The sequence below is a fragment of the Alligator mississippiensis genome, chromosome 5 (genome assembly GCF_030867095.1).
Source record: "Alligator mississippiensis isolate rAllMis1 chromosome 5, rAllMis1, whole genome shotgun sequence".
Taxonomy (NCBI): domain Eukaryota; kingdom Metazoa; phylum Chordata; order Crocodylia; family Alligatoridae; genus Alligator; species Alligator mississippiensis.
The window spans coordinates 154,602,993-154,615,495 of record NC_081828.1 but is presented as its reverse complement, the minus strand read 5'-3'; the positions used below and the strand labels follow the sequence as shown (position 1 = coordinate 154,615,495).

The following is a 12,503-nucleotide window of genomic DNA, read 5'->3' as shown; positions in this document are numbered from 1 at the left end:
CCATAAAACAGCTCCTTCCCATTCTTGCTTGAAGGAAGGTTTTTGCTTGTAGTGGATATGATGCAAAGCAGCTCATTGTGGATGATCAAAAGATGCATAAAATGATCATTACTTGCAAAGAAGCATTCCAAACCAAGTGCCTACAATTTGGAGTCCATGTTGCACCAGGAATTTTCCAAAAGTTTCTGGAAGACTTACAGGTCTAAAGAGAACCGCTGAAGTAACCCAAGAAAAGCCAGAACAGTGAGACAACTCCCAACCCCTGAATTGGGTAGCCAGAGGCAAATCATGCCAGGCCCAAGTACTTAGGAGTACATTATTTATGGGGGAAGTGTGTTGTACTGAATGAACATGTGTGAATTTAGTCGTATGTATATGTATGTGTTTTGCATGGCAAGTGGTGCTATTCTGTACTGTGTTTCTCCTGCTGCTTTTTTTAGTATAATGAAGACAGTCATCCTGTTGTTCCCTGTCTTATCTCACTGGGATAAGCAAACCCCTGCAATACACACAAAAATTACAGTAGTGGTAATTTTTTGCCTCAGCATAGGCAGGACACCACAGCCCCTTCCAGTTTTAAGATATTTTCATATTGTAACTATTTGAGGAATCTATGCATAATGTATGAATTTTTATTGAAGCAATGACATTATCATGGAATTGCTGCCTCATGTAATGTCTTTGTATGTACAATACTTATTGGCTGATAGGGCCTGTCATGACTGCCAAACCAGGGTCTACAGTCAGTAAATAAACCTTATGGATGACCTATCCAAATCAAAACATCTTGGGAAATGGGCTTGCTGAAGCCTAGAAGAACCTTTTCTCCCATCTCTCTGCAAGGGTGCTGGAATATCAAACAGAACAAAAGAAACCTGGTGTTAGTAGGGGGACATATAAAACTAACTTGTAGAGCGTACAGGAAGGTTTGGGCAAGAAGAAATGAGAGTTTTGCAACAGCAGTTTCCAGTTTAACTACAGGACCAGCTAAGATCAAGAGCATGTCTAGGTCTAGGTCAGCTAGGATAGGCAGCTAAGCCTTGCACTGTAAGAAAAGTCCTAGGCAACCCAGACAACAATCACCTAAATTCAAAGTAAACCGAGTCCAGAGATACTCAATGAGGGTTTATTATTTTTGTCTACATCTGTGTTCTTCTCATATTACTGAAGTTGAGTAATTTATTTTAAAATCCTATGCAAAATCTGTGTGTATTATTATGTGCTAGAAGTACCATACCACAAGCTCCAGAGCCAAGTTGTAAACCTATTATACCCACAAGGGAAAAGCATGTATATAAGCTGCTAGAATGCATGGAAAGTCCACGTTCATGCTTGCTAAGGGTTATCCTAGGACTTGCCTCTGGGACAGCATACTTTTCACCCAGTTACACAGGCTGCTTGTACATTTGAGCTGTTAAAAAAATAACACTGATCTTTTACAGCTATTTTTGACTTGTTAGATTATCAGCAGCAACAATGCTAAGTACCAGGCATACATCAGGGCCTGGGTCAAAATCAAGGGTGACCAATAAGATGCACTGAAGAATGCCTAGTGTTAGGAAAGTTGCTGTTGATAACTCCTTAAAGAAAGGGGAGAGCAAAGAGAATATCCCGTTATCTTGAGAGAGAATGGCGATATCACCATTTTCTCTCAAGACCATGGGGTACTCTCTTTGCTCTTCCCTTTCTTCTCTCCCTTTTCTTTAAGGACTTCTCAACAGCAGCTTTCCTAACACTAGGTACTTTTACCCCCTACTCCACACTTAGCTCAATGTGGCTGGGAATACTGCTATTAGTTGGCACTTTGCCACAACCAAGCACAAACAAGCAGACCCCTAATCAGCTAACTTTACCAGCAGGCCCAACAATATGAGGGCAGTGTGAGCTGAGGATACAGGCAGCAGAGCTCTCATGCTCCTCACATACCGAATCACGTGCCAACGCTGAAGAGAAAACCATAAATTAACCCAACACGGTGAGCTCTGCAACCAACACACTTCATTAGGAAATAATGAGCTGACATACAGGCTATACTTTTAAAAGTTCTCCTTGAAGGCAAATACAAAAAAAAGACAAAAAACTGGCCAAGAGAAGATATTTTATGACTCAGCAAAACGTATAGAGTCCAAAACGTATAGGGGAAAAGAGAAGCAAAAACGTTTCCCCTTGGACTGTTTACTAACAGTCTTTGCTCTTCTCTTGCTTGGCAGGCTCCCTAACACAGGACTCTAGCTAGAGCTATAATTAAAGAAATGCTCAAATTCAGAATGATATCTGGCTCTCTCTCAGTTGACATCTAAAAGAATCCAGCAGTCAAGGGAGAACTCAAGTTCATTAAACTGAATTAGCATGTTTTTGCTGTTATCTGTTGCTCCATTTTGCCATTTCCCATGACCTAATAAAGGAAACGTTATTGCCAACTATTTTCCTGCTTTGTTTAATCCAATACATACGGTCACCTCAAGTGTTCTTTTGGTTTTAAGTCCAGCTCTGAGCTCTGTATACAATAGGCAGCAGCTTTAAGCAGGCATGTTGCTAAACTACATAAATGTCCAGTCACGGGGCTACAAGCAGATGTTTCCTTTTGGTAGCTTCATTTTCCATGTGATAATCCAAGATGTATAATAGACCTAGTTGAATCAAGGATGAAAAATTTCCAGGACTAATTAATTTCACATACTCTGCCACAAATGAGAGCATATCCTCTCAATTACAGGAAAAAAAACTGGCTTGTAGTTCATCACACTCATTTTAAAGCAGACTATCATTCCTTCTTAATGCACAACACTTACCCTGTAACTAAAGCAGAGAATTAAGAAGCATGGGCTAAACTCAGTCTTTTTGAAATGAGCAAAAGCTAATTCTATTTTGAAGTTAATAGCGCTACCTCAAGGATGAATCTAGCCTAATGTACTTCTACTGATGAGTAATTTAGCTAAGAGTAACAGTTGAATTTAAAATATAAACAGCTACATCATGTATTTGTCTGCTCCACTCCTACAGTCTAAATTGTTTGCTAGTACAACATATTATAAATAGCCTTAATTATACTTCAGCTGCCTGTTTTCCAAAACCATCTATTTTATTCAGTGACATTAACTTTAAGAAATTTTAAATGGGTGGACAATAAAATCATCATGGAGCAGTCTAAATGGTCTCTTTTCTGAGAAAAAATATATGTCACTTAGCCCATTTCTGATGTGAAATATTTGTTCTTTGGAAGTATCTCTCTGAGGCAGGCATAAGAGCTATCTTAGAAAAAGATGAGTTAGCACTATGCAGAAAAGCAAAGAACACTAAGAGCCACGAGAGTTCACTATTTGTAAACTCACTATTTGTTGACATGAACAGAGCACAGGGATGAATAGTATGTTTCAGCATTACAACTAAAAAATGCTGCTTCCTAAAGGGCACTAAGGCTATTATGGCAATTTCCCAAGCATCACTGCAAGACTAACAGTGCAGACATCAATGTTTAAAAAAGTATATGTAGCAAGAACTAGGAGATGTAGAAGGAAGCATGTTGTGGACCAAAGGTGAAGGTTTACTAAAGGACATGGAGTAATCCCAGCTGTGTGCAGAGAAGTGAGGTCTTGCAGGGAGGAAAAAAAAGAGCTCTATGAAAGAAGGAACGCTGGAGGCCAGGAAGGGAAGTGGGTTTATGTGGAGTATGATGGAAGACAACAGATCTTTGTCAAGGAGTGCAACAGATTGAGAAACGAACAGAAATAACATTATTGTACAATGGCATTATTTTAGGGATGCTTACTATACGAACATACAAGTTTAGCTCAATAGGGTACTGTCTGGAAAGTTAGTAAGGAGGGAGAAAATGGTTCAAAATGGCTACATCTCAACACTTAAGAGTTGTTAAGAGATGATGATGGAGCTCTGAAGATTCTGTCCTTTTTCTAGACAATCTATAAAACTGATTTCCACCTGAACAGGAAAAGGTCCAAGAGCACAGGACTAAAGAAGTGTGGCAGGATTAAAGGACCCTCTTTTGTGACTCAGGCAATATAGTTGTTCAGTCTCAACTAGACTGAGATCCAGGACCCCCCTACAGTTGTTTGAAGAATTAGACCTAGATTACCACAAAATGAACAGTGAGCTTTTTGTAAGAGACTTGTATATGAACCCTTTTTTGTCTTAAGATTATTTTTCTCTTGTCCTTTGTTCCTAATAAAAATAAGTTTGTTGTATTAAGAAGGCTCCTCAGTCTCCTTATGATCTACTTTTCACACAGAAGAACCCAGTCTTTCTTCTGGATAAGGATAAGGATTTGCAAAGTACAATAACCCAGAACCAAGTAAGAGAGAGGAAGAGTTCCAAAACTGAGAACCCTAGAGAAGGAAAGTCTGATATATGAAAAAGTGGATTCAGGGAGACAAGAAAGGGGAAGGGGGACAGCTAGCTCTGCAACTGTGAAAAGGAGAAAAAAGGAGGAATAAGGCTTATCAAAGAGAACAGCTATGCATTAGTACTAAAAAAAAGAAATCCCAGGAAGTTGCTGAACATTGTCTGTGTCAACTCTGGTTGCTAGCAAACCATAAAAGCAACAAAACAAGCAATTAAAGTAATTAAACATCCTGTCTACCCCAATCAGCCCATATATCTCCACTCTCATCATGTAAAGCCAAGTATCCTTGAACTCAGCCTATATTACATGTCATGCATGAACAGATTTAATCTACATAAATTAATGCTAAACACAGCACACTCACTAACAGATAACACATTTGCATAAGATTTCCTAAATAGTACAGAAACCATCCTGTAGCCACCAATCTAGGTTTGGGATAAAGTTTTATCTAACAACTTTTACCTCAACATAAACAGTTTTGTATGTAAAATTATAAAAGTAGGATTGTTTTCCATTGAAAATTAAAACAATGAAAAACAATAAAAGTATCTAGCAGGGCAACCACTGAACTATACATACAGAAGTCCACCACTCCATGAAGAATAGGAAATGCCTTGCATCATTCTGGAAGTTAAGGAGCTGCCAAAAAAGAGCCTATGCATCTGAAAAGCCTCTGGTGACTCAGAGAAACATGTTTAAAGTTGAATGCCTCCAATGAAGCCATAACCCATAATTCAGCATCTAAATGTGGGATCGGATTTTCAGAAACTCTAAGCAAATGCAGCTCCACTGACTGCTCAGTGGCTCTTAACCCGTATTTAGCTTTCCATCTGACATTTTTACTAGCCTTTTGGACACAGAATAAAATGGAAGACAAGTCAATGATCATCCTGTAAAACAAAACAAAAAATGTGAAAAAAACAACCCTAATGCCGGAGGGGGGCGAAACATTACTTTTGTATGATGGATGCCCAGATGTCATGGCTTTTGTGTCCTAAAACAGATTTCTGTGGGTTTGGAAGTATATTTACATTTAAAGGATTTGGCCTTAGTCAGGAAGTTAGTAAATTTGTCAACTTCTGCACTTCAACACCTACTATGACAAAGTAGTGGGCAGATGAAAATGCCTTTTGTTCCTCTCAAAGATGTGTGCGGGAGTGGGGAATTTAAAAATCTTTGGGTGAACAAGACAGGCAAATTTCAGATAGACCTCTGCTAATGTGAATGGAAGGTGCAATTTTACCATGCTAAGATGAATAAAAATTTACAAGATGTACAAAGAGATTGAAGTATATAAATACATGAGAAGCATTTACAACCACAAATCTAAACATGAAATGTGTCCCAAATGCAAGAAGTCAGCCTCATTACATGCAACCATTTTGCAATTCATTCATCCAGACTGGAAATGTACAAAATCCACAAAAATAAGACATTAAAATAATTAATGGGATGTTTGTCTTGCTGCACATTTATAATGACATTGCAGATGGCTGTTAGCAGCTTTCAGTGAACTGTTTTTTACTACAGAGTTGGCACAGGTTGAAAGCTGCTCAATCCAAATTAATGAGGAAAAAGTAAGCATTTTTCCAGAACTTCCAGTTGCCTAGAGCTGCCCTAACCATACGCTTCCTTTCACCTCTCTGATTCTAAAACCTGCTGTGTCTTAATATATTCAATTGCAGGATGAGTCAGGGCCTGAGCTATTGCAATGGTAAAGGTAGGTGTGTCCAATTCTCTTTCCCACCTTACCTCCATTGTATACAGGTATCAAAGAAAAGGGAAGCTTTGACCTTATACTATTTTTCCAGCTATTGTTAGGCTAGAGAACTAGTCTAGAGAATTATCCTTCCTTAGCCATAGATGCTCCAATGTCAGGATATTTCCTGGTGAAGAGACCTGCTCTCTGCACATTCACCTTGGGACAGTGTGACACGAGTGACGTTTCAATAACAAATAGCTCCTGAGCAAAGTAACCATATTTAAACAGTAATTTTTTTTATTTAGCAATGTCTCCTAGCACTCTCCTTTTGAAAACACCAACACAATTTTAAACAGCAATCAACCCTTTTTTATTTAAATATTAAAACCCTTTACCTGCTCTCAGCTTACTTCTGCCACCCATTGCATATACAGTTTCAAGCCTTTTGTCGACACAGTGGAGCCCCTTTAAATCTGAATTGATGAGGAAACCACTGCAGATTATCAAATATTGAAAGTACCATTAAGATACAGAAATGAAACACACAATGAAAATTAAGCATTGGCACAAATTAATGAGTTCTATTTAATGCATGAGAAAGCCCAACGTGTTCGGAAGCCTTAGGTAGTTACTGAAGACAGGGAAAAAGATCCTGGCATCAAAAACCATCACAAACAAGACATAAGGTATGCAACACACTACCTTTCACTAAATTCTACAATAATTGGATTACATATGTTTATATAAATTACAGAGTTTTATTTTATTCATTGTAATATTTAATTCAGTGTTGTTTATCCTCTTCCCACATTTTTAACTTCCAATAAGCTTCCATTTTTTTCCATATTGACAAACCTAATTTTCCAGATTATAGGTTTTACAGACCAAATTAGGCCCTCATTTATGTTTACAAATGCATTCTCTTCCAGCTGTACCTTCTGTGGCCCTCAGTGGCTTTACATAAAGGCCTACCTTAACATAGTTACAGCCTTTGTTACTATAAGTTACAAATAATGAAAATAAACCATTTGTTTCACGCTGTATCATTTTCAAATCAATCTTAAGACACTGATTTTCCTTTTAGAAAATGGTTTTATTGAAATAATCTATTATAACCACGTACAGCATTTACGCATCTCCCATTGGAAGAATATCCAGTGATAGAGCTAAGGTCAGTGTGATATACAGTTTAATGGTATTCAATGATATCCAGTAACTTCTAGCAATAACGGTGTTTTCCCACTGATGGCCATATACAGCCTTCATACTACACTACTACCTGCTTAGAAATAACATAGCCTAGAATTCTAGACTTTTAATGATTTTTTAAAGACTGGTTCTGTGTTCTTTCAATACACATTCTATTGAATCTTGTATCAAAAATCTCACTGATGTTAATGGAATTTTCTCTATATTGAGTACAAGATATAGTCCTTGGTGGACACAGAGGATTCAGAATGGGACACTAAGTCTATAGTTTTGCTATAGACTTCAAAAGGGCCAGGATTTCACTTTGAAATCTCTCCACTGCATAATAGGTAAAGGTTAAGACAAACTATCCCTATCCTCACTCACCAGTGTATTTGGACCCTAATGTGGAAAAACTCTATGTAGGGGATTAAAGACTTATTTTCAGTCACTAGACTCTCAATCAGAGTACCAGTTATTATGCTGCCTTTTGTAAACACTTGTTCCTTAGAAACGGAATCAATAAAGACTACCTCACATCACTGGAGGCTGCTGAACTTCTGTGGAGACTCTAAGAAACTTCTATTCACCATCATAGGTTGAACTGGATCCCATTACATTGAGATGAATGCTTCCATATTTCATTATCAATCCTCCTTACTATTCAGTTTTTTTGAGTTCACTTAAGGTTCCAGAAGTAGCAATGTTCTCAGCCATGTACTGAACTCCCTCAAAAAAATATTTGCATAAGCATCATCACCACAGTTAAGGACCTTTTTAATCATCTCATTTCTAGACCACATGAAAAGTTTATTAATGCAAACTAAACCATTATATTTAATAGTAACAAAGCTACACTTTGTATATGCTTAGGGAAGTAAAAATCCAAGAAACAAAGTAACAGTTGATCTTAAAATGATGAATGCTGCTCTGACAACAAAACAAATTCAAATAAAAGAATTGACCACATGCTACTGCAAAAGAGTAACTCAAGATTACAGTTTCACTTTATCGTTACCCAATTAGCAGAGAAAGACATTGTGAAACCTAGAATAACATATAAAAACTTGTGATTTCACAGTGAGGTACAAACATGTAAAAAAAAAAAGCTTCTAATTTTAATACAGCAAAGCTAAGAAAAGAATGATTTCTTGATATAAGGTTGCTTCACATTTCTGAAATACCCTCCATCTATTATTAGCACATCTACGCCATCTGTCAATCGACACTTCACCTTTGCATCCACTCCCGTAACTACGAAGATGGAGTATTTGATAGTCTGTGGTCTACTGCCTGACTATGTACCCAGAGAACTAACACACACAGTAAAGTGTACAAGTACCAAACAGTATTAATTTAAAAAGAATTCACTGTAAACGTGTTACACAACTTGTACGTTTTCCCTAGTGGTGTAAGCAATATAATTCCTATAGAACTACCCAGTTGCATTACTGCTTTCTGTGTAAAAAAAGTATCGCCCCCCCACGACCTCATCTGCCACCCTCTCCTCCCTCCCCAAATGTTCTGCGTTAAAACAAATGGTTTCAAACTCTTCCCATTCCTCTCCCAGGTCCATTTTACTCCTGTTTTAAAACATTCATGCTCCAACCACAGTGCTGATGTATTAAAAAAAAGTTTGTTGGAAACCACAGTTTTTGTTCCAAGTTATTGGACCAGATACTTGTCAGCTTGGCCCATATCAACCCAGTCCAAAGAGACGTCCTAAAAGATACTACATCCACTGATGGGTCCAGGGTGGGGAGAAGACATCCCACCCCATGCCTGTATTGGCTCAAGTAGGCTTGCTCTTCTTGAGAGTGTCTTAAAAGGCAGGATTAGGTTAGTGCAGTGGTTCCCAATCCGCGGTACGGGTACCACCAGTGGTACACAGTCAACCTGCCAGTGGTAGGCATTAACATATGTATTGTAATGCCAAAGAGTTGCTGGTGGTACCTAAGGCTGAATTGAAAAATGTGCTGGTGGTACTTAAGGTTGTCTGGTATTAAACTGGCTGTGGACAACCTGTCCGAATTTGGGAACTGCTGGGCTAGTGGTTATTCTAAAGGGCTCCTCACAAACACAAGGCTTCCCTGGAGGAGATGACAGCAGAGAGGCTGTGCCAGGCTACATCTGCTCCTGGCAGGAGCGGGGAGGAGCCCCCAGGCGGGAGCACGCTGCTGCCCCCAGGCAGCTGGGAGCGGAACCCAATGAAACCCGCCGGGGCCCCTTGTTCCACTCCTCCACGGGGTGGCGCAGGGAGCTCCCACGTGGCTGCAACCCACGCGAGGCTATCCCCCCCCCGCCACTTCTCCTCCTCCTCCCCGAACTACAGCTCCCAGCAGGCTCCGCGGCACCGAGGCGCGGGTGCGGGGCCAGCCGGGAGCGGTAGTCCCGGCTTCAGTCGGCGAAGCGCTGCAACAGGTGCTCGTCGCCGTGGCGGGCGCCAACGCCGCTGCTGTCGAGGAAGCGCTCGCAGGGGAAGTCCATGAGGTCGGCCTCGCTGAGCGCGCAGGCGGCAGCAGCGGCGCCGCGGCCCGGGCGCGGCGCCTGGAAGCCGGAGAAGTCGGCGGAGACACCAGTGCCGGTGGAGCGCAGCGGGCGGCGCGTGGAGTAGACGTGGCGCACGTGGACGGGCGCCGCCTTGCGCCGCCGCCGCCCCAGCACCTTCCTGCGCACGAGGCGCGAGGCCCAGGCCGCCAGCGCCGCCACCAGCAGCAGCGCGTTGAGCGCCAGCAGCACCAGCGTGAGCAGCTGCGCGTCCGGCCCGGCCGCCGCGCCGCCGTCGGGCAGCGTGACGAGGCCGGCGCAGCGGTCCCGCGGCGCCACGGGGCAGGCGCGGCCGCCCAACACGGCCTCGACGCACACCAGGTAGGGCGTGTCGGGCCGCAGGTCCCGCAGCGTGGCGGCCGGCTCGCTGCGCTCGGGCAGCTCCACGAAGCGCGGGAAGGGCGCGGCAGCGCCGAAGCGGTCGAAGAGCAGGCGGAAGCGCGCGGGGCCCAGCAGGCGCGGGCTGCGGTGCGGCCGCACGGCCCAGCGGAGCGAGGCGGCGCTGGCGCCCACCGCCTCCACCGACAGGTTGCGCAGGAAGCGCTTGTTGAAGTCGCAGGGGTCGGAGACGAGCGGGGCGGCGGGCTGAGGCGGGGGCGCGGCGCTGGCGTTGGGCGCGTTGGCGGCGGAGGGGGGCGCGGAGCAGGGCGTGCCGTCGGGCGGCGGCGGCAGTTGCGCGGCGGGCACGGAGGCCAGGTCGGCGCCGGCCAGCGCGGGCGGGCTGCGGCACTGCAGGCGCGCGCGCCGGGCGGCCAGGCCGCGCTGCAGGCCGCGCAGGCGGCAGTCGCAGCTCCAGGCGTTGCCGTCCAGCTCGAGGCGGGCGAGCGCGGGGCTGGCGGCCAGCAGGTCGGCCGGCAGCGTGGCCAGCGCGTTGTGGCGCAGGCGGAGGTCGCGCAGGCGGGGCAGGCGGCCGAGCGGCGGCAGGGCGCGCAGCGCGTTGCGGCTCAGGTCCAGCGCCTGCAGGCTGCGCAGCGGCTCCAGCAGCCCGGCGGGCAGGCGCGACAGCGCGTTGCCCTCCAGGCGCAGTTCGGTGAGCGCCGCCAGGCCGGCGAAGGCGTCGGGCGCCAGGTGCGCCAGGCGGTTGCCGCTGAGCGAGAGCGTGGCCAGGCCGGGCAGGTGGCGGAAGGGCGCGCCGCCCAGGCGCTGCAGCCGGTTGCCGCCCAGCAGCAGCGTGTGCAGCGAGCGCAGCGGCGCGAAGGCGGCGGGCTGGCGCAGGGCGCGCTGCGGGTTGCCCGACAGGTCGAGGAAGCGCAGCTTGGCCAGGCCGGAGAAGGCGCCGCGGCCGAGCCAGCGGATGCGGTTGGACTCCAGGTGCAGGTAGAGCAGGTTGGGCAGCCCCGCGAAGCCCGCCTCGCCCAGCGCGCCCAGCGCGTTGCCGTCCAGGCGCAGCTTGACCAGGCTGCCCAGGCCGGCGAAGGCGGCGGCGCTGAGGCGGCGCAGCTGGTTGGCGTTCACGTAGAGGATGCGCAGCCGCGCCAGGCCGCCCAGGGCGCCGGGGGGAAGCGCCGCCAGCAGGTTGTTGCCCAGGTACAGCTCCTCCAGGCGGCCCAGGCGCTCGAAGGCCTGCGGCTGCAGCCAGCGGATGCGGTTGTACTGCAGGTCCAGGCGCTGCAGCCCGGCCAGGCGCTGGAAGTCGGCGGCCGACACGTTGGCGATGAAGTTGCCGCCCAGGCTGTAGGTCAGCACGTCCTGCGCGGCGGCGGTGGCAGGCGGGCGCGGCACGGCCCGCAGCCCGCGGTTGGTGCACACGACGTGCCGCTGCTGCTGGCAGTCGCAGGGCTCCGGGCACAGCGGCCGGGCGGCGGGCGGCAGCAGCAGCAGCAGCAGTAGGAGCTGCGGCAGCATCAGGCCGGCCCCGCGCCGCGGCTCCATGCCGGGACGAGCTGCGGGCTCCTTCCCCCGCCGCCTTTGTGTCTCTCCTGCATCGCCCGGCGCCCGCTACTCGGCCCCTCCTCTGGGCTGCGGGGCAGGGGCCCGGCGCGGCGAGCCGCCGGCGCCTGCCGCGCCCGGCATTGCTACTTGTTGCACGGGAGTGGAGGGCTCCTTCCCGCCCGCGCTGCTGCTCTGCAGGCTCGCTCCCCGTGCGCAGGGGCGGGCGGACGGTGGGTTGGGGGGAGACGCGGAGAAAGACAACAAGCTCCGAAAGTTGCCGAGAAAACTCAGCGGAAATTCGTACTTCCCACACTTTGCCCCCGGGGACTGGAGGATCGGATGGAGGGAGAGAGGCAGGACAGACCTCGGGGAAGGCGGGGCGGGGAGGAGGAAACATGCAGCCGGCTCTGGCTGTGCTCAACTTAGCCAGAGAGCAGGGGCGCGAAGTGGGAAGGAGGAATTAGAAACGTCTGTGCCTGCAGGAAGGGGGAGGGGAGGGCACTCGCAGCCCGCCCGTGTGCAGAGGAAGCCCTACCCTTCACTTAAGGGCCCGAGGGGGGGGGGGGGGGAGGGGGGAAGAGTAAACTAGTTCCCTATCATTGTGTTTAGAAACCTGCCAAAGGCGGTAATCGGGTTTAACCGCAGACTCCTTCCTTTTAAATCAGTGCCTTTTAGAAGACTAAACCCCCTGTCCTGCCCCTAGAAAATGAGCTCTGAGCCTTTTTTCCTTCTGGTCCTGTTCAGTCCTCTAACTAACCCCCCCCCCCAGTGGATTAGTGAGCATGACACCAGTGGGCAAGATTTTGTTTATTTATTTATTTGAAAGTAATA

At 46.9% G+C, this 12,503-nt stretch overlaps 1 protein-coding gene across 1 annotated transcript; it reads right to left on the bottom strand.

Annotated features, from left to right (window-relative positions):
- Window positions 1–6,340: 6,340 nt before the first annotated feature.
- Window positions 6,341–11,764, bottom strand: TRIL (TLR4 interactor with leucine rich repeats). The gene has a single exon (XM_059728885.1). The coding sequence runs from the start codon at window positions 11,670–11,672 to the stop codon at window positions 9,651–9,653; it is 2,022 nt and encodes a 673-aa protein (XP_059584868.1). The 5' UTR covers window positions 11,673–11,764; the 3' UTR covers window positions 6,341–9,650.
- Window positions 11,765–12,503: the final 739 nt, after the last annotated feature.

Coding starts and splice junctions, on each gene's coding strand:
- TRIL (XM_059728885.1), bottom strand. CDS start 11,672: ATGGAGCCGCGGCGCGGGGCCGGCCTGATGCTGCCGCAGCTCCTACTG.